The sequence below is a fragment of the Acomys minous genome, assembly GCF_964271855.1.
Source record: "Acomys minous genome assembly, chromosome: 13".
Lineage (NCBI taxonomy): Eukaryota > Metazoa > Chordata > Mammalia > Rodentia > Muridae > Acomys > Acomys minous.
The window spans coordinates 107688350-107713678 of record NC_140495.1 but is presented as its reverse complement, the minus strand read 5'-3'; the positions used below and the strand labels follow the sequence as shown (position 1 = coordinate 107713678).

The window sequence follows — 25329 nt, the reverse complement described above, 5'->3', positions numbered from 1 at the left end:
CAGTAGGGACAGCTGGCCTCTCCTCCAGGCCCCTGGGACCACTTCCTCTTTTTTCACTCTGAAGATAGGAACTGCCCCGCCAGCAACCAGTCAGAAGAGATGGGCACAGATTCCAGGCCGTCCTAGGCCTGCTTTCACCCTCAGGCCAGGGAGTGTCAAGTGCGCTGGCTGGTTGCCTTCCTCCCTGTTTCTGTGGTAGCTGAAGACCACCCTGTCGGCTTGCAGGATGGAGCAAGGCTGTGAGGAGAAGCAGGACTCAGTGTGCAATCTGGTGGCTGTGTTTGAGAACAGCAGGTACAAATGGCAGGGGGTGGGGGTGGGGGTGGGGTCAAGCCCTTCTTTTTGCCTGGCACTTTGGGTTCTGCCCTGGGTTAGGGTCTCCTGTCTGGGCAGCACCCACGTTCCTCCATCATGGGTGACTGGCAGTACAGGAGACTACTCTTGGACTAGTAAGCTATACCAGGGTGAGCAAGCAGCACACATTGGGAGATTACCCCCACCCCCACCCCCACCCCGCGCATGTGCAACACGTGCACACACATCCCACTCAAACCAGGACACAGTTAAGTGGGAGCAAGAGGGCAGGACACAGAGGGAGCGGGGCAAAGCAGAGCCCTGCTCATGATGTCAGTGTCCTAAGTTACCTTGTGTACCTCAGGTCTTACCCTCAGGGCCCTAGGGTGCGTCTCCTTCTGTCCCCATCTTTAAGGGAGAAAAGAGAAGGCACTGGGACCAGGTTCTTTAAGTTTCCGCGCTTTGGGGCTGTCTGTGCTAGGGCTTGTGTGTGGAGGAGAGAGACAAGGCCAGGTGTGGAGGGAGAGGATCCTAGGTGATCCTGGAGAGGTGTGAGTGTGAGACATGAAGCCACTGTGCAGGCCTGTGGTTTTTTTTTGGGGGGGGTGAGGGGGATCTTAGGTACTGCCCTCAGGAAGCACACCCCCAGAGAGAGGCTGGCCTCAGGAGGCTTGGGGGGGGAGGCTGTGTGCAGTAGAACCTGAAAGAGGAGGGGAGAAGGGGCAGGTGGAGGGAGGGACTGAGCCCTGGTTTGTGCTAGGGTACACCAGAAAGTGGGTGCACCCCGGTGCTTCCGGCTTAGGCACCCATGCCTTTAGTTGCTAGACGCCGGGTGAGGCAGCCTCTGCCACCAGGTGCTCCCGGCCCTAGGGAGCCGTGGGAACACAGTGCAGTGCCTAGGGACCTGAGGGACAGATGTCTGCTTAGGACCCAAAGTTCCATCTTTCCACAATGCAAGGCCACAGGCTTTACGTGCCCTGGGAAGGCCTCTGTGCTGTGTTGGGGCCCTTTTAGCCAAGGGAGGCGCTTGGGGCCTCCACGTGGAACCCTATATTCACGCCAGCAGTAGTTTCACTTCTGGAGCAGCTTGCCCCTGCCTCTCCAGGGGCCTGCACCCCACCTGCCGTTCCGGTTCAGCACCCGGGACAGCTCCATGCCAACGCCTTCCTGGCCCACCACCCCGGAAGTAGACCACCACACCCAGAGTGCTGGAGGGTGGGTGTCAGCTCCTTGGGGCACTGAGCTGTGTCAGGCTGCGCCTCGAAGGTGGAGTAACCCTACACAGGAGTGGGGCATAAGAAACACGGTTAGAGAGCTGGGCAGTGGCTGCGCACGCCTTTAATCCCAGGACTCGGGAGGCAGAGGCAGGCGGATCGCTGTGAGTTTGAGGCCAGCCTGGTCTACAAAGGGAGTCCAGGACAGTCAAGGATACACAAAGAAACCTTGTCTCGAAGAAAGAAAGAAAGAAAGAAAGAAAGAAAGAAAGGAAGGAAGGAAGGAAGGAAGGAAGAAAGGAAGGAAGGAAGATCAGTAGTGTGAGAGCCAGCCTAAGAAAAAAGGGGTACCATGCAGGGTTCTCTGTGGGGCCTGGGAACTGAGCTGATCTGGCACTGAGGGCTGGAGAGGAAACAGCCACAGATGTGAGTGCTTAGAAATGCAGAAGCTGAGACCAAATGTAGAAGAGAAAACCTAGGACTCAGCACGTTCCACCCAACGCCCACTCCTGCCCTACCCCAGCACCCCTGGCTGCAGGCCCCGAGGCCAAGGAACTCAGCCTTCTACCCCTGGAATGGGGGCCCCGATGCTCCCCCTACCTCCTTCAGGCCTGTGACCCGACCAATCGCTTCAGCTGTCTGCGTCCCATCCCATTCTCCTCGCCACCCGGAGAAAGGACAGCTTAGCGTGGAGATGCGGGCCCAGCCTCTCCACCTGTGGCACTTCTGTGTTCCCGTCCTTTCTGCCTCAGTTTCCACAACTGCAGTGCGGAGGCAGTGGTCCTCTTTCTCTTCGGGTTTTGGAGGCTTGGTACCTGTCTGGCCTCTATCTTTCTTGTGTGGACCCTACCCAGTGCTGTCACCTTGATCTGTTTCCCTATGGATGCCTGACAGGGATAGCCCTGCCAGGGTGGGTTTTCTCTGGCCTGCAGAACTGCAAAGCTGCCCTTTGAGGGCCAAACCTGGGGGTCAGGGGCTCTGCTTCCTGGTGTTACTTTGTCACCTAGTAATGGTATGAAAGGGCATAGGTTTGTCCCTGTGCAGAGCCCCATCTTTGGCATCTGTGCCCTTGTTCTGTGTTGCTCTATGGGATCCTCTTTTCCCTTGATGTCTATTCAGGAGAGGTACAGAAATTAAGATGGGGGAGGGCTGAAGTCCAAAGGTGGGGGTGACCCTGAAGGAACACCTGAAAAACTTCTGTGTGCCAAAGGAGGCTTTCTCTAGATGTTGTTGCATTTGAAACAGGGAAGTATATAGTTCCCCAGAGAATAAAAGAGTCCACAATGACTCATTTAGAGGACTGATGGAGCTCTTTCCCAGGAGAGTCTCAGATGGTGGTGGTGGTGCCGGGGGTGTGGCTCCGTCGGTAGAGCGCATGCTTAGCATGCACCAAACCTTGTCCCCCCCACACTGTGTAAACCAGGCGAGGTGGTTCGTGCCCGACTATAGTCCTAGCACCAGGGAGGCAGAGGTAGGAGGACCAGAAATCCAAGGTCGTCTTCACTCTAAAGGGGGATCAAGACCAGGCTGCGATGCATGGGACCGAGGCGCAAAAAAAAAAGAGGGAGGAGGAGGAGGGCTGAGGAGACGCAGAAGTCTTGTCAAGTTCCTATACCGTGCCTGGCATGTGGGGGCCGCGAACACCAGCAACTCACACCAGTTACCCGAGGAGAGGCTCAAGCGTAGTCTGTTCTCAGCAGGACCCTGGAAGCAACACCAGGACCCCACAGCCCCGAGGACCAGCCCCAGAGCCCTGAACACCAGCTGCCTCTGTCCCTACAGCCTTGGGAGGCACCTCCTGATGGGGAGACCTTGAAATCTGAGCCCCGGCCAGTCAGCAGGACATATCTGAGCTCCCTCAAGAATAAGCTATCAAGTGGGGCTTGGAGGAAATCTCACCAGCCTGGGGCCAGCCCAGGGCCAGAGACTCAGGTGAGGAGTTGCTAGCAGGACTGCTGGGTAGAAGGGACCTTTCAGCTTTACATCTCTCTTCCTCTTTCTCCCTCGTCTCCCTCTTCCTCTTCAAGACAGAATCTTTTTTTTTTTTCCTCCAAGACAGGGTTTCTCTGTGTAGCCTTGGCTGTCCTAGACTCACTTTGTAGACCAGGCTGGCCTCGAACTCACAACGATCCATCTGCCTCTGCCTCCCGAGTGCTGGGATTAAAGGTGTGCGCCACCACCGCCCGGCCCAAGAGAGAATCTTACAATGTAGTCCAGACTAGCCTTAAAATCTCATTCTCCTACACACACCCGAGTGTTGGGACCACAGGGATGCTCCAATAGGCCTAATTCTCCCTCCTCTTATAAGGTCACTAACCACATTGGTTTGTGGCCACATCCTTATGACCTCTTGTAACCTTGATGCCCCCTCTAGCCCCAAAGGGCCAGAGGATGGCTCAGCTGGAATGCTGTGTCTTACTCTGCATGTGTGTAGCCTCCTAGAGGAACTCCTCATCAGGCAAACAGGCCTCTTCTACAGTGGTCTCTTGGCTCCTATGAAAGTCTGGCGGGGGGAGAAAAGGGGGGAGGCTGCCTAACCTTAAGGCTCAGCCCTGGAGCCAGGCACCCCTCCAGCACCAGACCTGGAGTGTGCTGTGGGAGGGTGGGGGTCCAGAGGGTGTGTTCCTCAGGCGTAGCAACACTGTCGTCTGAGGTGTAGCAAGCCAAGACGTCCACCTTTCTCCTCAACCCCTGTAGGAACCCGAGGAGAAGAGGGTCGTGCAGGAACTTCTGGAGACGGAGCAGGCCTACGTGGCTCGCCTGCACCTGCTTGACCAGGCCAGTGGGGACTCCCCAACACCCCCACACACATCAGGAGTGCTGACACCAGCCCCAGGACTTGGCTTTAGCTCTATTCACTGAGCCTTTGTTCCTAGTCAGCCCTGCCTGACTTCCTCACTGTTTGCCCTCACAAGGCACCCCTACTTTCTTATGGTACTTTAGCTAAGGGATTGCCCAAGGCCTCGGAAGACACAGATGGGCCTATTTCCCTTGTTCCCTTGGCCGAGTCCTAGGGACTCCTGGTTCATCTGCCCATCTGTAAAGTGGCCAGAGTCTAGTCTTCCTCAGCCATCTCTCCCAGGGGTGTGGCAAGGATGCAGGCCTGACTCTCCTGGACCTGTGCTGTCTGTCCCCCTGGGCCTGCAGGACTGGTGGGTGGTGACTTCCTCTTGGGCAGGATATGACGTCAATTTCCCGTGCAGGTGTTCTTCCAGGAGCTGCTGAGGGAGGCAGGCCGGAGCAAGGCCTTCCCCGAGGACGTGGTCAGGCTCATCTTTTCCAACATCTCCTCCATCTATCGCTTCCACGCACAGTTCTTCCTTCCAGAGCTACAGCGGCGAGTGGACGGCTGGTGAGGGGACAGGTTTCAGCACCCCAACTTGGTGTGGGGTCACGGACCCAGAGCGAGTGGTGCCTGTGATGCCTAGGTGCTTGAGTTTAGTCTCCTGCAGGCCTATATCTCTTGCACAACTGAGGAAGAAGGGGTAATCCTAGCCACCCCCCAACTTAAGAGGTCATGGAGGTCATTGAACTGACTGGGCCCCCTGGCCTTGGTTTTGGCATCTGTTAACAGGCTGCCTTTCCAGCCATCTGTGTGATGTTCATGTCTTTGTTATATAAGAAGCCCTGGCCGGGCGTGGTGACGCACGCCTTTAATCCCAGCACTCGGGAGGCAGAGGCAGGTGGATCACTGTGAGTTCGAGGCCAGCCTGGTCTACAAAGTGAGTCCAGGACAGCCAAGGACACACAGAGAAACCTTGTCTCGGGAAAAAACACAAACAAAAACAAAGCAAACAAACAAACAAAAAAGAAGCCCTGATCCTAACACCTACATGTTGCCTCATGACCACGTGTAGCTCTAGTTAGAAAGGGTCCAGTAGCCCTCTTGTGGCCACTGTGGGCCCCAGGCACAACACACGAGCACATGCATGCAAAACGCTGATACACATAAAATAATAAGTAAATCTAAAGAGAGACAGGGGATGGAGGGCTGGCGAGATGTCGCAGTAAGTGAGGTGCTTTTGAACAAGCCTGTGGACCCGAACTTAATTGCTGGGACCAACAGTCAAAGAAGAGAACTGGATTCCCAAAAATTGTCCTCTGACCTCCACATGTGTGCTATGCCACAAGCACCCACACACATAATGGTAATAAGTAAAATAGACTTGAGAGAGAGAGAGAGAGAGAGAGAGAGAGAGAGAGAGAGAGAGAGTATGTGGAGGCCAGTCTAGAACACCTAGGGCTGAGACAGGCAGCCTTCCTGGGCAACACTCTCGTGAGGGGTGTATTATCAGCTCCACAGTGCCTTAGCAGTCTCGCCAGGCAGACCTTGATGGGCCTCATGGAGGGCTAGGCAGGGATCCGGGCTTCAGAGTCTAAGAAGGCAGACCCTTGGGGTACCACTCTGATATCTGCCCCAAGGGTACTGGAAAGGCTGTAGGGGGCTGGAGAGCCTGAGAAGTCTGGCTCAGGGACTGAGACAGGAGGTGGCTGGGCTGAGAGCATCCCCTCCCTAAACTCAGGACAGCCACACCCCGCATTGGGGATGTGATCCAGAAACTGGCCCCGTTTCTGAAGATGTACAGCGAGTATGTGAAGAACTTTGAGCGGGCAGCGGACCTACTGGCCACCTGGATGGACAAGTCTCAGCCCTTCCAGGAGGTGGTCACCCGCATCCAGGTGAGGGGCGCAGGGGAGGAGCCCGCACAGCTGCCTGGTGAGCCTGACTCATTTCCCTCCAAGCTGTTTGGACACCCTCAGGCCCGGCACCCCCACTTTCCCTGCTCTCACCTTTCCGCCCCTGCTCCCTGCTCCCCAAGCGCAGCGAGGCCTCGGGCAGCCTGACCTTGCAGCATCATATGTTGGAGCCCGTGCAGAGAATCCCGCGGTACGAGCTGCTGCTCAAAGAATATGTGCAGAAGCTGCCAGCCCAGGCCCCAGACCTCGAAGATGCCCAGAGTGAGGACACCCTGGGGCCCAGGGAGCCGGGGAGGGCTGCCTACTATTCTGGGGACCTACTACCACAGCATCAACTGTTGGCACCTCATACATATTATCCACTTCACAGCCACAGTTGACAGACAGGATAATAAGGCCCTGAGAGATTAAGGGATCTGCCCATGATCCAGAAAGGAGCAGGGCTGGGATTTGAACCTACACCTGTAGGACATACCTTCTAAGTCTGACTATGAGTAGAGGGCATTGCCGAAGTCATACACCTAATCACAGCTTCCCAGTGGCCTCAGTGGCCCCATCCTGAGTGGCTCCCGACTTCTAGACACTCACTATGCTGGCCTGTATGGGCAGGGTTGTGCCTGGTGGTCCTTATGGCACGCTCCCCCCAGGCCATATTGTGGAGCCCCAGCCCCAGGCGCAGGCGCAGGTTTCCAGAAATGACTGGAGCCCTGCTCCCTTTCTAGAAGCCCTGGACATGATCTTCTCAGCTGCTCAGCACTCCAATGCAGCCATTGCCGAGATGGTGAGCTTGTCCTTGGAATGGGTGTGACCTGTCCTGGGAGTGGGTGTGGCCTGTCCTGGAAGGGAGTGTGGAGGCATCCCTGGACACACCCTGTCTCTTGGTCCTTGTATCCACTGGTCCTGCCCAGGGTGCCTGTCCCTTGCTGCCTCTATGCCTTTGGGCTCCCTCATCCCCATCCCCTGCGAGGCACATTATCAAGAAGTTGTGACCCTGCCCAGCCTAGGCTGAAGTGTACCCCATCTCCAGGAGCGGCTGCAGGACCTGTGGGAGGTATACCAGCGCCTGGGCCTGGAGGATGACATTGTGGACCCCTCCAACACCCTGCTCCGAGAGGGCCCTGTCCTCAAGATCTCTTTCCGCCGCAGCGACCCGATGGAGCGCTACCTGTTTTTGGTAGGGGCTGCTGGGTGGCTGGCTTTGCAGTCAGGTGTGCCCTGGGAAGCAGAAATCAGAGTCTGAGCTCTGCTTGGCTATAAGGCCTGGGTTGCTCCTGGGTACTCTAAAGGCAGCACAGCAGGAGAGGGTTAAGTTAGCCTCCAGGAAGATCTGCTGGGCTGGCCTGAGCTCTATATACCTCCTGTCACTGGCAGGCTCCCAAGGCTGGTTTGGTACCCTAGTGCTCACAGTACTGAGGGACCCTTCAGAGCCCATCAGTGTGGGTTGGGGGCCAGACAGCTACATTCTCTCCGTTGCCCAGGCCATCTGTGATGATGACCTATGTGTGAGCCTGCCTAGAATGTGGCCAGAGGGGAGGAGAAGGGTGATGGCCAGGTCACATAAGGGACTCTGAGCTGCTGCCCTGTACTGCCCGTGTCTTCCCAGTTCAACAACATGCTGCTGTATTGTGTACCTCGAGTCCTTCAAGTGGGTGCCCAGTTCCAGGTGCGGACCCGCATCGATGTGGCCGGCATGAAGGTGAGCCTCCAAAGGACCGTCTTCCAAAGGGGATCCAGGGTAGGTGATAGTACAGGGCAGAGCAGGCCCTTGTGAGAGCAGCGTGGCTCACTCTGGGGCAGTGCCCAACCCTGGCAGCCTCCTAGCGCTTTCCTTGCCATCTGTACCATTGTTGTCCAAATGGTAACGTGTAGCCAATAGTCTAAGCCCTCAGGTACAGCTGGGCCTAACAGCCTGGGGGCTGAGGGTGTAGAGCCTTCCTTCCCTGAAGGCTCCCTCTTCTTGTGTGTGTGTGGCATGGATGGACCCATTGCCTGAGAGGGTTGGCCAGCACTCGGTCAAGCCTTACCCCGTCCCTGGGGTCCTGCATTTCTAGGCATCCTCGAGGGACCCTGGCAGTCCTGCCCACGTACTGAGGCTGAATAGGACTGCAGAGCAAGGTCGGCCCAGCCCCTGGCTGGGTCTTCATCTAGAGTGGAGCTCAAATGGGTGGAGCCAGTCCTGCACCCTCCAATCAGACCCTCCCACAGCCCTCTGATGCGGGGTACTAACTTTTATATTTCATAATAAGAGAATGACAAGATGATGAGGCAACAGGCAGCAGATATTATGTTGTCGAGGAGTTTATTAAACGAGCATGGGGAGAGAAGGAAAGGGGGGAGGGGTACCCCAGAGACAGAGATGGAAGAACAGAGAGGAAGAGGAAGAGGAGGTAGAGAGAGAAAGGAGAGAGCCACAGGAGGGTTTGTCCTTTTATATAAGCCCTGGGCAGGGCCACGCCCCTGTGGCGTGTAAGCAATGACATCATAGATAGGCCAACTGAAGCAGAATCCTAACACTAACCATCCCTGTGTTAGGCATCTTTTTATCTTCCAAGGTCAGTTCTAGGGCTGTGGATGGAGCCAGTTGGGAAAGCACTTGTCTAGCATGCACGAAGCCCCAGGTTCCATGCCCAGCACAAAAGTGCTTGGGGGAGGCATACCTGTAACCCCAGCCCTGAGAACCGTGGGAGTCAGGTGGTGGCCGACCCTGGGTTGAGTACTCAAGCCAGAAGCAAAAGCTCAGAGATGCTGTGTCTGAAGCCGAAGAGCCCCCATCCTCGCCCCATGAAGGTCTCCAGGGTACGAACTTCCTCTGAGGGCTCATAGTTGGGCTCTGAGTTATGTGGAGTCCTTTACCTGTGCAGCCCCTAAGCGAGGCTTCTAGCATCCATCCTGAGATGGCTAGAGAGTCCCAGGGGCCAGAGTGTGAGCAGGTGTGTCTGTGGGGGGGGGGGAGGGGCCCTCAGTGAGCAAGATTAAGGAAGGAGGGTAGATAAAGCTATGGGTGAGAAAACGACATTGGAAGGACAGATTTCGCATAAAGACCATAGCAGAGACCAGCCACCAAAGACAAAAAACAAACAAACCCCACGCCCAGGTGTGAATGTGCAGGATTTTAATCTCAGCACTTGGAAGGCAGAGGCAGATGGATCTCTGAGTTCCAGGCCAGCCTGGTCTACAAAGCAAGTCCAGGACAGCCAGAGCTACACAGAGAAACCCTGTCTCAAAAAAACCAACCAACCAAACAAACAAACAAAAAAATACGTACATACAACAAAGGAGTTTCATAGCCTGGCATAGTAGCTCATACCTGTAATTTCGGAGACTGAGACGGGAGAACGGCTGCAAATTCAAGGTCAGCCTGGGATACACAGAGAGATCATCTCAAGTGAACAAACAAAGCCTTCTCCCCCCAAAAAATAACAAGACCAAACAAAACGGAGTTTGCAGTGTAGCTCATTTGGTTGGGGGTTTCCCTAACGTTTACAGAGCCCTGAATTAGATCCCCAGCGCCCTAGTCCAGATGTGACCGGCACACACCTGCCATCTCAGCACTTGGCAGGCGGAGGGTCAGGAGTTCCAGGCCATATGGAGGTTAATGACAGCAGAGACCACGTAAGACCCTGACTCAGAAAAAGAAAGGAGTCTGAGAAGGCCCTGTGTTCCCTGCGTGCCAGCCCCCTGCTGCCACCAGTTGGCAAGCCTGCCTGCTCCCTTGCTGGTAGACTCATAGCACCCTCTGCTGGATATTTCTGGGCATGGTGGGTGAGAAGCTGTCTATGAGTGGAAACCATTTTCTGAGTCAGGTTTTTTTTTTTTTGTTTGTTTTTGGTTTTTTTTTTTGTTTTTTGTTTTTGTTTTTTTTTGAGACAAGGTTTCTCTGTGTAGCCTTGGCTGTCCTGGACTCACTTTGTAGACCAGGCTGGCCTCGAACTCACAGCGATCCGCCTGCCTCTGCCTCCCGAGTGCTGGGATTAAAGGCGTGCGCCACCATGCCTGGCCCCTGAGTCAGGTATTAAGGACAGCCCGGTTTGACTCACCTTGGTGGTTCTGTAGCCCTACGTACGACCTGGTGCCAGGGCCACATACTTCTCACAAGGTGATCGTGTCTGTGGTCTGAGCTGGTCCTTATGTTCCTGAAAAAGGAGAGGTCACAGAGGCATGCCATTCAGGGACCTCACACATACCCAAAGGGTTCGTACAGCGCACAAGGGCACCGCATCATCGCAGAGGTGCCATCTGTGATATACCGCAGATTGCATAGTTACGGTGAGAGTTGGCCGGCAGGTGGCAGTCAAATGCCTTGTCCTAACAAGACCTGGAGAGGTGCCAGTTGGCCAACAGATGTCAGGAAAGCCTTCTGAAGCAGGGAGTCCTTTGGTGATCAGCACAAAGAACCCTGTGGAATAGAAGGGCCCTGGGCTTTCACATCCAGCGCCGTGTTAATTAGGATGAGACTCACTCCCCAGGATTCTTGTGAGAATGACCCTGCTTCTCATTGTAGACATAGTCAAGCCATAGAAATAGCCTAATAAGCTTTCATAGGCGCATCTTTTTTTTTTTTTTTTTGGTTTTGTTTTGTTTTTGTTTGGTTTGGTTTGGTTTTTGTAGTCTTGGCTGTTCTGGACTCACTTTGTAGACCAGGCTGGCCTCGAACCCACAGCGATGCGCCTGCCTCTGCCTCCCGAGTGCTGGGATTAAAGGCGTGCGCCACCATGCCTGGCCCACGGGCTCATCTTCTTTTGAGCTCCAGTTTCTATTTCTCGTGACCCTTTGGAACTGTGCCTCCACTTCACATCAGGTCAGCTTCCACGCTCTTGGCATATCTCTGAAGCCTTCAGTCCCACTTGTGCAGAGCGAGGTGCGTGTGCACCTGCCTGGAGGGGCAGGACTGTTTCTGCCTGCAGTACTGGTTATGAGTCCGACGGCGCCTTCCTCCATTGACAGGTGCGGGAGCTGACTGACGCTGAGTTCCCACACTCCTTCCTGGTGTCCGGAAAGCAGCGCACACTGGAGCTGCAGGCCCGGTAGGCGCTGACAGGCTGGGGCTGCAGGAGACCAGCAGACAGGAGGGCGGGCGGGCGGGGGTGTGGATACTACCCTAAGCGTCCTGTCATCTCTCCTTCCCAAGGTCCAGAGAGGAAATGGTTTCCTGGATGCAGGTATGGACACTCCAGGCCTCTAGGGGAGTCTGAGCCTAGCCTACGTGGGGGAAGGAGAGAGAAAGAGGGGGTGTGTGCTCCCACACTTGGACATGAGCAGCTTCTCCCTCCTCCTGTGGAGTTTGGAGTTGGCCCTGAGTTCAAATCCTGCTGCATCCCACTGCCTCGCGGGGGCGGTCTGGAGCAGCTCCTGTAACCTCTTTGATTGAGACTCGGTTTGGGGGACATATAACCTGGTGCCAAACAGCTTCTCCTTCGGGGAGTTGAGAGTCGGGGGCCTACTCCAGGCCATGTATAGGGGCAAGAGGCCTTAGACATCCCTCACCTGCCTCACCCACGCCTCTTCCTAGGCCTGCCAGGCAGCTATTGACCAAGTGGAGAAGCGGAGTGAGACCTTCAAGGCTGCTGTCCAGGGACCTCAAGGGGACACACAGGAGCCTGAGGTAATAGGACCTTCTGCACTCCAAGGCGGGGTTTCAGGGACAAAGGGTGTCCCCTACTAGGACTGACATGAAAGGCCCGAGGAAGCCCCTCCACCTAGCATCACCCTCAGGTCACCCGGGGCCAGTTTCCTAGTTAGCAATATCTGTTCTTGGAGCCAGGTGTGTTGTGATCTATCACCCAGGAGGTGGAGGCAGGAGGATCCGAAGTTCAAGGTCACCATCTGATACATAGTGAGTTCAAGACCAGCTGGGGCCACATGAGACCCTCACTCAAAAAGAACCTTGGAAAATGAAAATAAAAATGTCTGCCTTTAGCTAGGCTAGGTGTGGCATCATCAGGCCTTTTTAATGCCAGCTCTGTGATTTCGAAGGCAGCCTAGTCTGCGTAGTGAGTCCCGGGATAGCCTTAGCTACAGAGTGAGACTCTGTTTCAAAAGCAAAGACAAACATTTCTGCAGTTGGAGCCTTGAGTGGAGCTATGTAAGAGCTCTGACCTCTGGCCTTCTGGGTCAGCCTGGGCTACATAGTGAGTTCCAGGTCAGCCTGGGCTACATAGTGAGTTCCAGGTCAGCCTGGGCTACATAGTGAGTTCCAGGTCAGCCTGAGCTACATAGTGAGTTCCAGGTCAGCCTGGGTAGCACTCCTGAGTTATTTGACCTCTCTGGGCCTGTTTCCTCACCTGTACAGTAAGAATATTAGTCAATAAACTACCTCAAGCAGAGGCTGCAAGGCCCCCAAGGGGTGCAAGACGCCTTGAAGTGCCCACTCAGCAGCCAGCTGCTCTCCTCCCTCAGCCACAGGCGGAAGAGCTGGGTCTCCGAGCGCCTCAGTGGGTCAGAGACAAGATGGTGACCATGTGTATGCGCTGCCAGGAGCCTTTCAACGCCCTGACGCGGCGGCGCCACCACTGCCGGGCGTGCGGCTACGTGAGTACACCGGCAAGGGGCTGGGGACGGGACCCAGGACCTGCCTTTGCCCAGGCCGTTCCTGCCTCCAGCTGGGTGCCAGTCCTGGCCAACTCTCTGGCCTGGGCTGACACACTGGGTGTGTCCGTTGCCCTCGCAGTGCCCGCCTGTGCTGCAGTGTGTGGCGCCCCTGCCTCACGGATGGGAGGTGGGCTCAGAGAGGTGAACTGGCCTGCTGAAGCCTCCTTCGGCGACCCTCCTGTTCACCCGCCCTTTAGCCTCCTTTTCTCAAGGCTCCAGGCCCAACGCTGAGAGGGTCTCTATCCCTGGGTGGGCACCCACCACCCACCACGCACCCAGCACCCACCCAGCACCCACCCACCACGCACCCAGCACCCACCCACCACCCACCCAGCACGCACCCAGCACCCACCCAGCACGCACCCACCACGCACCCAGCACCCACCCAGCACCCGCCCACCACGCACCCACCACCCGCCCACCACGCACCCAGCACCCGCCCACCACGCACCCAGCACCCACCCAGCACCCACCCAGCACGCACCCAGCACCCACCCAGCACGCACCCACCACGCACCCAGCACCCACCCAGCACCCGCCCACCACGCACCCACCACCCGCCCACCACGCACCCAGCACCCGCCCACCACGCACCCAGCACCCGCCCACCACGCACCCAGCACCCGCCCACCACGCACCCAGCACCCGCCCACCACGCACCCAGCACCCGCCCACCACGCACCCAGCACCCGCCCACCACGCACCCAGCACCTGCCACATTGCCAGTCTCACCACATGATATGCACCCGATCTCATCCTCTCCCCCACCTTATGTGTTGCGAACTCCACATTCTTGTGCAGGCCTCAGTTTCCCCACCTGAGTCCTAAAGTATAATGTTAGCACTTGAGTCCTTGGGAGGCAGAAGCAGGAGGATCCTGAGTTCATACCGGCCTGAGCGGCACAGCAAGACCCAGGCTTAAGTCTTTTTAGAAACAGCAGTATGTCATCTAGATGGCTCAGGGCTGATGGCATCTGCCACCAAGCCTGATGGCCTGAGTTCAATTCCTGGAACTCATATAGTGACTCATATAGAGGACTGACTCCTGCAAAGCTATCCAATTTCCACACTTATGCCATGGTGTGTGTGTGTGTGTGTGTGTGTGTGTGTGTGTGCTTGAGCACACATACACAGACAGTTGTGTGTGCTCTCAAACATTAAATGTAAAAAAATAAAAAGCACAAAACCAAATGTTATGGTGCATGTACGTAAGCTCAGCACATGGGAAGAGGAAGGAGGAAGATGGGAAGTTCAGTGTCAGCCTGGGCTACATAGTGAGTTCCAGGTCAGCCTGGGCTACATAGTGAGTTCCAGGTCAGCCTGGGCTACATAGTGAGTCCCAGGTCAGCCTGGGCTACATAGTGAGTGCCAGGTCAGCCTGGGCTACATAGTGAGTTCCAGGTCAGCCTGGGCTACATAGTGAGTTCCAGGTCAGCCTGGGCTGCATAGTGAGTGCCAGGTCAGCCTGGGCTACATAGTGAGTGCCTGGTCAGGCTGGGCTGCATAGTGAGTTCCAGGTCAGCCTGGGCTACATAGTGAGTGCCTGGTCAGCCTGGGCTGCATAGTGAGTTCCAGGTCAGCCTGGGCTACATAGTGAGTTCCAGGTCAGCCTGGGCTGCATAGTGAGTTCCAGGTCAGCCTGGGCTACATAGTGAGTGCCTGGTCAGCCTGGGCTGCATAGTGAGTTCCAGGTCAGCCTGGGCTACATAGTGAGTCCCAGGTCAGCCTGGGCTACATAGTGAGTGCCAGGTCAGCCTGGGCTACATAGTGAGTTCCAGGTCAGCCTGGGCTACATAGTGAGTTCCAGGTCAGCCTGGGCTGCATAGTGAGTGCCTGGTCAGCCTGGGCTACATAGTGAGTTCCAGGTCAGCCTGGGCTACATAGTGAGTTCCAGGTCAGCCTGGGCTGCATAGTGAGTTCCAGGTCAGCCTGGGCTACATAGTGAGTGCCTGGTCAGCCTGGGCTGCATAGTGAGTTCCAGGTCAGCCTGGGCTACATAGTGAGTTCCAGGTCAGCCTGGGCTGCATAGTGAGTTCCAGGTCAGCCTGGGCTACATAGTGAGTTCCAGGTCAGCCTGGGCTACATAGTGAGCTCCAGGTCAGCCTGGGCTGCATAGTGAGTTCCAGGTCAGCCTGGGCTACATAGTGAGCTCCAGGTCAGCCTGGGCTACATAGTGAGTTCCAGGTCAGCCTGGGCTACATAGTGAGTTCCAGGTCAGCCTGGGCTGCATAGTGAGTTCCAGGTCAGCCTGGGCTACATAGTGAGTGCCAGGTCAGCCTGGGCTACACAGAGTTCCAGGTCAGCCTGGGCTACATAGAGTTCCAGGTCAGCCTGGGCTACATAGTGAGTGCCAGGTCAGCCTGGGCTACATAGTGAGTTCCAGGTCAGCCTGGGCTACATAGTGAGTGCCAGGTCAGCCTGGGCTACATAGTGAGTTCCAGGTCAGCCTGGGCTACATAGAGTTCCAGGTCAGCCTGGGCTACATAGAGTTCCAGGTCAGCCTGGGCTGCATAGTGAGTGCCAGGTCAGCCTGGGCTACATAGTGAGTTCCAGGTCAGCCTGGGCTACATAGTGAGTGCCAGGTCAGCCTAGGCTACATAGTGAGCTCCAGGTCAGCCTGGGCTACATAGTGAGTTCCAGGTCAGCCTGGGCTACATAGTGAGCTCCAGGTCAGCCTGGGCTACATAGTGAGTTCCAGGTCAGCCTAGGCTACATAGTGAGCTCCAGGTCAGCCTGGGCTACATAGTGAGTGCCTGGTCAGCCTGGGCAGCATAGTGAGTTCCAGGTCAGCCTGGGCTACATAGTGAGTGCCAGGTCAGCCTGGGCTACATAGTGAGTGCCAGGTCAGCCTGGGCTACACAGAGTTCCAGGTCAGCCTGGGCTACATAGAGTTCCAGGTCAGCCTGGGCTACATAGTGAGTGCCTGGTCAGCCTGGGCTACATAGTGAGTTCCAGGTCAGCCTGGGCTACATAGAGTTCCAGGTCAGCCTGGGCTACATAGTGAGTTCCAGGTCAGCCTGGGCTGCATAGTGAGTTCCAGGTCAGCCTGGGCTACATAGTGAGCTCCAGGTCAGCCTGGGCTGCATAGTGAGTTCCAGGTCAGCCTGGGCTACATAGTGAGCTCCAGGTCAGCCTGGGCTACATAGTGAGTTCCAGGTCAGCCTGGGCTACATAGTGAGTTCCTGGTCAGCCTGGGCTGCATAGTGAGTTCCAGGTCAGCCTGGGCTACATAGTGAGTTCCAGGTCAGCCTGGGCTGCATAGTGAGTTCCAGGTCAGCCTGGGCTACATAGTGAGTTCCAGGACAGCCTGGGCTACATAGAGTTCCAGGTCAGCCTGGGCTACATAGTGAGTTCCAGGTCAGCCTGGGCTACATAGTGAGTTCCAGGACAGCCTGGGCTACATAGTGAGTTCCAGGTCAGCCTGGGCTACATAGTGAGTGCCTGGTCAGCCTGGGCTGCATAGTGAGTTCCAGGTCAGCCTGGGCTACATAGTGAGTGCCAGGTCAGCCTGGGCTACACAGAGTTCCAGGTCAGCCTGGGCTACATAGAGTTCCAGGTCAGCCTGGGCTACATAGTGAGTTCCAGGTCAGCCTGGGCTACATAGTGAGTTCCAGGTCAGCCTGGGCTACATAGTGAGTTCCAGGTCAGCCTGGGCTGCATAGTGAGTGCCAGGTCAGCCTGGGCTACACAGAGTTCCAGGTCAGCCTGGGCTACATAGAGTTCCAGGTCAGCCTGGGCTACATAGTGAGTGCCTGGTCAGCCTGGGCTACATAGTGAGTTCCAGGTCAGCCTGGGCTACATAGAGTTCCAGGTCAGCCTGGGCTACATAGAGTTCCAGGTCAGCCTGGGCTGCATAGTGAGTTCCAGGTCAGCCTGGGCTACATAGTGAGCTCCAGGTCAGCCTGGGCTGCATAGTGAGTTCCAGGTCAGCCTGGGCTACATAGTGAGCTCCAGGTCAGCCTGGGCTACATAGTGAGTTCCAGGTCAGCCTGGGCTACATAGTGAGTTCCTGGTCAGCCTGGGCTGCATAGTGAGTTCCAGGTCAGCCTGGGCTACATAGTGAGTTCCAGGTCAGCCTGGGCTGCATAGTGAGTTCCAGGTCAGCCTGGGCTACATAGTGAGTTCCAGGACAGCCTGGGCTACATAGAGTTCCAGGTCAGCCTGGGCTACATAGTGAGTGCCAGGTCAGCCTGGGCTACATAGTGAGTTCCAGGACAGCCTGGGCTACATAGTGAGTTCCAGGTCAGCCTGGGCTACATAGTGAGTGCCTGGTCAGCCTGGGCTGCATAGTGAGTTCCAGGTCAGCCTGGGCTACATAGTGAGTGCCAGGTCAGCCTGGGCTACACAGAGTTCCAGGTCAGCCTGGGCTACATAGAGTTCCAGGTCAGCCTGGGCTACATAGTGAGTGCCAGGTCAGCCTGGGCTACATAGTGAGTGCCTGGTCAGCCTGGGCTGCATAGTGAGTTCCAGGTCAGCCTGGGCTACATAGTGAGTGCCAGGTCAGCCTGGGCTACACAGAGTTCCAGGTCAGCCTGGGCTACATAGAGTTCCAGGTCAGCCTGGGCTACATAGTGAGTTCCAGGTCAGCCTGGGCTACATAGAGTTCCAGGTCAGCCTGGGCTACATAGAGTTCCAGGTCAGCCTGGGCTGCATAGTGAGTTCCAGGTCAGCCTGGGCTACATAGTGAGCTCCAGGTCAGCCTGGGCTGCATAGTGAGTTCCAGGTCAGCCTGGGCTACATAGTGAGCTCCAGGTCAGCCTGGGCTACATAGTGAGTTCCAGGTCAGCCTGGGCTACATAGTGAGTTCCTGGTCAGCCTGGGCTGCATAGTGAGTTCCAGGTCAGCCTGGGCTACATAGTGAGTTCCAGGTCAGCCTGGGCTGCATAGTGAGTTCCAGGTCAGCCTGGGCTACATAGTGAGTTCCAGGACAGCCTGGGCTACATAGAGTTCCAGGTCAGCCTGGGCTACATAGTGAGTGCCAGGTCAGCCTGGGCTACATAGTGAGTTCCAGGACAGCCTGGGCTACATAGTGAGTTCCAGGTCAGCCTGGGCTACATAGTGAGTGCCTGGTCAGCCTGGGCTGCATAGTGAGTTCCAGGTCAGCCTGGGCTACATAGTGAGTGCCAGGTCAGCCTGGGCTACACAGAGTTCCAGGTCAGCCTGGGCTACATAGAGTTCCAGGTCAGCCTGGGCTACATAGTGAGTGCCAGGTCAGCCTGGGCTACATAGTGAGTGCCTGGTCAGCCTGGGCTGCATAGTGAGTTCCAGGTCAGCCTGGGCTACATAGTGAGTGCCAGGTCAGCCTGGGCTACACAGAGTTCCAGGTCAGCCTGGGCTACATAGAGTTCCAGGTCAGCCTGGGCTACATAGTGAGTTCCAGGTCAGCCTGGGCTACATAGTGAGTTCCAGGTCAGCCTGGGCTACATAGAGTTCCAGGTCAGCCTGGGCTACATAGTGAGCTCCAGGTCAGCCTGGGCTACATAGTGAGTTCCAGGTCAGCCTGGGCTACATAGTGAGTTCCAGGTCAGCCTGGGCTACATAGTGAGTTCCAGGTCAGCCTGGGCTACATAGTGAGTTCCTGGTCAGCCTGGGCTGCATAGTGAGTTCCAGGTCAGCCTGGGCTACATAGTGAGTTCCAGGTCAGCCTGGGCTGCATAGGGAGTTCCAGGTCAGCCTGGGCTACATAGTGAGTTCCAGGACAGCCTGGGCTACATAGAGTTCCAGGTCAGCCTGGGCTACATAGTGAGTGCCTGGTCAGCCTGGGCTGCATAGTGAGTTCCAGGTCAGCCTGGGCTACATAGTGAGTTCCAGGTCAGCCTGGGCTGCATAGTGAGTGCCAGGACAGCCTGGGCTACATAGTGAGTGCCTGGTCAGCCTGGGCTACATAGTGAGTTCCAGGTCAGCCTGGGCTACATAGTGAGTTCCAGGTCAGCCTGGGCTGCATAGTGAGTGCCAGGTCAGCCTGGGCTACATAGTGAGTTCCAGGTCAGCCTGGGCTGCATAGTGAGTTCCAGGACAGCCTGGGCTACATAGTGAGTTCCAGGTCAGCCTGGGCTGCATAGTGAGTTCCAGGTCAGCCTGGGCTACATAGTGAGTTCCAGGACAGCCTGGGCTACATAGAGTTCCAGGTCAGCCTGGGCTACATAGTGAGTTCCAGGTCAGCCTGGGCTACATAGTGAGTTCCAGGACAGCCTGGGCTACATAGTGAGTTCCAGGTCAGCCGGGCTACATAGTGAGTGCCTGGTCAGCCTGGGCTGCATAGTGAGTTCCAGGTCAGCCTGGGCTACATAGTGATTTCCAGGTCAGCCTGGGCTACATAGTGAGTTCCAGGACAGCCTGGGCTACATAGTGAGTTCCAGGTCAGCCTGGGCTGCATAGTGAGTGCCAGGTCAGCCTGGGCTACATAGTGAGTGCCTGGTCAGCCTGGGCTACATAGTGAGTTCCAGGTCAGCCTGGGCTACATAGTGAGTTCCAGGTCAGCCTGGGCTGCATAGTGAGTGCCAGGTCAGCCTGGGCTACATAGTGAGTTCCAGGTCAGCCTGGGCTGCATAGTGAGTGCCAGGTCAGCCTGGGCTACATAGTGAGTTCCAGGTCAGCCTGGGCTGCATAGTGAGTGCCAGGTCAGCCTGGGCTACATAGTGAGTTCCAGGTCAGCCTGGGCTGCATAGTGAGTTCCAGGTCAGCCTGGGCTACATAGTGAGTTCCAGGTCAGCCTGGGCTACATAGTGAGTTCCAGGTCAGCCTGGGCTGCATAGTGAGTTCCAGGTCAGCCTGGGCTACATAGTGAGTTCCAGGTCAGCCTGGAACATGGCTGCATGAAAAACAAAGTTGATAAGAGACAATAAATATTTAATAATTTATACAAGACAAATTTCTCAATAAAGACAGAGGAGAGATGGCTCGGTGCTTAAGAGCACTTGCTCCTCTTTCAGAGGGTTTCAGCCCCCAGGAGACCCAGCACTTCCTTCTGCCCTTCCCAAGCCCCCACATGCAGGTGGCAGATGCTCACAGAGACACCTCTATGCACATAAATAGGAAATAAAAAGAAATATCTACAGCTGGGTGCAGTGGCGAACACTTGTAATCCCAGCACTCGGGAGGCAGAGGCAGGTGGATCTCTGTGAGTTCCAGGCCAGCCTGGTCTACAGAGACAGCTCCAGGACAGCCAAGGCTACACAGAGGAACCCTGTCTCAACAAAACAAAAATGTTTACATTTCTCAGTAGAGGCGTAATACATTCCCAAGGCGCGCTTGCCGGGCCGCGTGGCTTCATCCTGCCTCCAGGGTGGCTGGGCCCTTACATGTCCTCTTCTGGGAGCCAGTGAGTCACTCTTTCGTTTCGTGCTCAGCTGCCAGTTTCTGTCTCCCGTTCTGCCTCGGGGCACCACCCCGTGAAGGTGGGGTACACAGTGACTCCCTGAGAGTGGCCACACCCAGCATGCCCAGGGCACCCCAGTCCTCCTCGGAGTCACACCTCGAGTTTCTCTTTATTTCTCCCCACCCGTCATTTTCCGAATATCCTTATTCACCGTTAGTGGGGAGCCGGGCCGCTGGGCTCCCACAGTTCCCCTGGCGGGACTTCCTGCCCATCCATTCTACAGCAGGTGGCAGCCTTACTGTTTGACTGTGTTTTTTGAGACAGGGTCTCACACAGTCCAGGCTGGCCTTGAACTCTCCCCCCGCCCCCCCATCTGTATTCTTCTACTCAACCGTGGGCTGCCACCATAAAACAGACGGAAAGCACAAGGCAGCTTTTTACTTTTCTTGCATCTGCAATGCAGCCTTGGACTTCCTATCTTCCACTACAGGAATGCTGGCATTACAGGTGTGCGCCATAACGCCTGCTTTATCTGGAGTCTGGTCCGAGCCCAGGGCTTTGTGCTTGGTAGGCAAAGCCTCTACCAACGGAGCTGCGTCCTCGGCTCTCAATCGTGGGACCTTAAAGGCACCGGTTGAGAGTACCTGAGCTGCCAGTTACCTGGGTGGCCACTTTCTCCTCTGAGTCACCCTGCCCTTGCCATTGTGTCAGGGGAGGGCGGCGTCCTGCCCTTTCTGGGGCCAGGGAGGTTTTGGCGGCTCCAGCTTGTCCTGCCTAGCCCTCCAGGACCCAGCCCCATGGAGGGAAAGTGGGTAGGGCTATGCGGTGGGGCTGGGTCCTGAACTCCCAGCCTGGGCTCCTGTGGCCAGCCAAGGTTTCTGACCACACCCCGACACCCCCCCCCCATGCCCCCACCCTCAGGTAGTATGTGCCAAGTGTTCTGACTACCGCGCAGAGCTGAAATATGACGGCAACAAGCCCAGCCGAGTTTGCCTAGCCTGCTACACGTTTCTCACCGGAAACTTGCTCCCTGATCGTAAGGAGGACAAGAGGCGGGGCATCTTGGAGGTGAGAGCTGGCAGCATCCCAGGAGACTCTGTCCTGGGTTCTGAGGAACAAGCCACCATGTCTCTCCTTCCCTTATCTTTCTGCTCTCACACAGCCCCTGTCCCTCTATTCCAACCACACCAGGCCTGACAACACCCGGAAGTAGCCAGACTGTAGGCTCTCTTCCCTTCTTCTGAGTCCCCATCCAATAATGGCACGGCCTATCTGTCCCTGTTCCCGTTCCCAGGGCCCAACCCCCACGGTTGTCCCGCTGATCTTGTGTGATAGTTGGAGATGCCCAGGCTCCTCCAGTCTGGCCGGCTGCAGGCACTGTTCTCACTGGAAGAGGCCTTGGAAAACCAGTCCAGTGAGGTCACCTTCCCCGTTTCCTCTGTGATCCGTGTGCCACATTTCAAGGCCTCCCAGGGCCACTGCCCATCCCGTGAGCCCTTGCTCTGGGCACCAGCCATGTTCATCTCTGAATCTTAAACGCAATATCAGAACCCAGATGCTAGCTACACTTGTCTTTCTCTCCCCGCCCCCCACGAAGGCTAAAGTGACATCCCACTGCCCCTTGGGAAAAGACAAAAGTAGCCTATTTCAGCCTGAGACTCAGTCCCATGACCAAGTTGGCTCCTCCTCACACACTTCAGCTTCCTCTCTACCCCTGCTCCCACCCACCCCCCACCCTCACCCTCTGTTCCCACCCCCCACAACCACCACCCTACCTCGCTCCTGCCCCAACCTCCACCCCCATCCCCCTGCTCCCACCTCCCCCTGCTCCCCTTCCCCATGCCCACCCCGACTCCCACTGGGCGAAAGGCCTGCTCCCGGAGTCTCATGCCTGCTAGACCCCAGCTCTGTCCCTTGAGTAGCTCAGGACGACACCCTTGGCTCTGGCGCCTGCCCCTGTGAGCACACTCACCTCACTGCTCCTGCAGTTCTGCCTGCTGTTGGCCAGCATGGACCAGCACCACATAGTGGGGTGTCTCTGAGCCTCAGAGATAACTGCCCTGTTCGTTCTTTATAGTAACAGGCAATGATTAAGGATAGTGATTGTGTCAGGAGTGGTGGCATGTGCCTATAACCCCAAAATCTGGGGGTGCAAGGAAGATAATCAGGAGTTCAAGGTCATCCCCTGATACATATCAAGTTTTAGGTCAGCCTAGGCTATGCAAGCCTCTGTCTCAAAAAGAAAAAAATGAGCTGAGTGTGGTGGTGCACACCTTTAATCCCAGCACTCGAGAGGCAGAGGCAGGTGGATCGCTGTGAGTTCGAGGCCAGCCTGGTCTACAAAGCGAGTCCAGGACGGCCAAGGCTACACAGAGAAGCCCTGTCTTGGGGGGGGGGGGAAGTTTAAAAAAGAAAGAAAGAAAGAAAGAAAGAAAGAAAGAAATGGTAGTGATTGTGAAGTTCCCTGGCTGATGTCTGGTCCTCTGACACCTTGTGGGCACCCTGTCACCTGACTGTCCTTTCTGCTTTCAGAAAGAGGCCTCAGCAAGGCCTGACCAGAGTCTGGTGTGCAGCTTCCTGCAGCTCCTGGGGGACAAGTGGGGCAGGAGCGGCCCCCGGGGCTGGTGTGTGATCCCGAGGGATGACCCTCTTGTGCTGTATGTCTATGCAGCCCCCCAGGTATGCCATGCCTGCCCCCAGCTAGGGCTCCATACTCAAGAGGGCAGAGGAAAGTAGTGCTTGGGGTGTTACTTGCCCCAGAGGGAAGATGGAGAAACCGGGGTCTTCTGGGGACATGGCTTTCTATGTTAACAGGTCACTAAGTTTCAGAGCGGGGCTAGGACTGCAGCTCTCAGCTACTTCGCCCTCAGGAAGGCCCACTCTTTCCTCCTCTTCCTCTTCCTCTATCTTCCGGCATCCCGTCTCCATCAGGGGCCTTCTGGTGGGAGCAGGGATGTGTGGCTGTGTTGCAGCAGGGTCAAAGTGGGGGGACAGTGGCCGATGATGGCTTTCTTCCCCACCAGGATATGAAGGCTCACACCTCCATCCCCCTGCTGGGCTATCAGGTGACTTCAGGGCCCCAGGGGGACCCTCGGGTTTTCCAGCTGCAGCAGTCCGGCCAGCAGTACACCTTCAAAGCTGAGTCTGAGGAGCTGCAGGACCGCTGGGTGAGGGCTATCAGGCGAGCTGCCAGTGGCCGGACCCCTGTGGGACCTGACGAAGAGGACCTGTCTGACTGATTGGACCACAGCTAGCTGTCCTTCATGACCCTTGCCCGTGACAGTCTTCCCAGGCTGATGCTGATGCCCTGTCACTTTATCCGAAACTGGGCTACCCTGACCCATCTGTCATCTATGCCCAGACGGTCCATACTGACTCTGCATCCAGCAGACACTTTGGGGGTCTTTCCTTCAGGAAGACACAACCATGCATTACGGCTGGCTGAGGGTTGGAAGGATCCCTGGACCATGAGATCTACATTGCTAAAACAGGGAAATGTGACCAGTGTTGTAGCTTGGTGGGTTGAATGTCCGATGCCTGCCTGGCATGCATGAAGCACTGGGCTCTGTCCTTAGCGTAACAGAAACGGGCCATGGTAGTGCATGCCTGTGATCCCAGCTATTGGGCAGGTGAAGAAGGAGGAACATTCAAGGTTGCCCACAGCTACATAATGATTACAGTCCAGCCTGGGCTACATGAGACCCTGTGCGCACACGCACACATACACACAAGTCAAACTAAAATATTAGAAGTCCCAGTAATCAGGATTGTTGGCTCTAGTACGGATCTCAGCCTAGACTATGACTTAGTCGCCTAGGAAGCTTTGGAAGGGTTGGGGTGAAAAACAGAAAGCCACTAACTTTGAAATTAAACAATGTCCGTGTCTACTAGCAAGGCTTTTTATTTGCTTGGTCTGAGAAGGGGGGAGGCAAGAGAACTTGGGGTGCCTCCACTGGAGGGCAGGGTACCCTGGGCTGCATGGTTGGGGAGGAAACTGAAAGACACTCAGGGTGCCTGACAAAACCAGTAGGACCATGGTCACAGCAGTAAGCTCCCATGGGGCCACTGTCTGCGTGCGTGCGTGCGTGCGTGCGTGCGTAGTTGGGGTCTCATTATAGCCCGGTAGCCCTGGCTGGCCTGAAGCTAGCTATGTAGACCAGGTTCATCTCACAGAAAAAAAAAAAAAAACCTCCCTCTGCCTCCTGAGGGCTGGGATTGGAAGCGCACACCACCGCACCAGGATGTGCTGGGTGTTTTATCTAGACTATCTCAATCATTATGAGCTAAGATCCCCACCCCCCATTTTTCAGATGAGGTCATCTAGAAAAGAGAGGTTTACTGATTGTCTCTGGGTCACACAGCCAATGGGTACAAAAGCCAAGGAAATGAATCCAGAGAAAGGAGGGAGGAAGAGAGCTGAGAGACATGGGGAACAAATGGGCACCTCTGTCCGGGCCTCATCCCTTCCAGCATTAAAAAATGGGGGGGGGGGGGCGGGGCAGGAGAATTCTTGGAGCCAGCATGGTGGCTCAGGATAGAAGTTCCTAAACCAGGCAGGGCGTGGAGGCGCACTTCTCTAATCCCAGAGGCAGGTGGATCTTTGTGGGTTGGAGGCCAGCCTGGTCTACAGAGTGAGCTCCAGGGCTACATGAAGAAATCCTGTCTCTCGAAAAAGAAACCAAAAAAAAAGAAGTTCCTCAAATGTTGAAAATAGACCAACATATGGCCCAGATGTGCCACCCCTGGCCGCACACCAGGACCCTAAGTCAGCCCCCACAGGGACACCTGCACGGAGAGTGTGCACTGCTGCTGCACCATCTGTGCTCATCAGAGAACAGGACCAGCCTAGGTGTGCATCAACGGACGGATGATAAGGAAAATGTGCTGGCTGTGCACAGTGGGATCCTATGCGGAAGAATGAAGTGACGGCGTTTGCATCAACATGGGTGGACGTTATTGCACTAAGCAAAATAAGACAGACTCAGACGAGCACAGCAAGTTTTCTCTCATTCATGGGACCTAGACTTAAGATTTATGAATGTGTATATACACGGGGGAACATAGGTCATAAAACTAGAAAGGGAACCATGAGGCCAGAAACGATGTTAAGGGGAAGAATAGGTGGTGAGCACATGAGGTACGGAAATAAAAAGGGTACGAGGCGGTAGCAGGGGGAAGGGGAAACAGGAAGAGCGCAGAGGAAGGGGAAACAACAAAG

General features: G+C 55.9%; 1 protein-coding gene across 2 annotated transcripts; it reads left to right on the top strand.

Annotated features, from left to right (window-relative positions):
* On the top strand, positions 1–23998 carry FGD2 (FYVE, RhoGEF and PH domain containing 2). 2 transcript variants are annotated; one of them, XM_084752142.1, is made up of 16 exons: positions 1–294; positions 3209–3440; positions 4206–4286; positions 4712–4860; positions 6032–6188; positions 6329–6467; positions 6929–6987; positions 7234–7380; positions 7810–7902; positions 11151–11230; positions 11335–11365; positions 11716–11808; positions 12603–12734; positions 21033–21179; positions 22644–22790; positions 23135–23998. In XM_084752142.1, exons 1-16 carry the CDS (start codon positions 227–229, stop codon positions 23348–23350), a joined length of 1971 nt encoding a protein of 656 aa, XP_084608268.1. In that variant the 5' UTR covers positions 1–226; the 3' UTR covers positions 23351–23998. The 2 variants fall into 2 exon arrangements, with proteins under 2 accessions (XP_084608268.1, XP_084608267.1); XM_084752141.1 differs by having other exon boundaries at positions 3206–3440.
* Positions 23999–25329: the final 1331 nt, after the last annotated feature.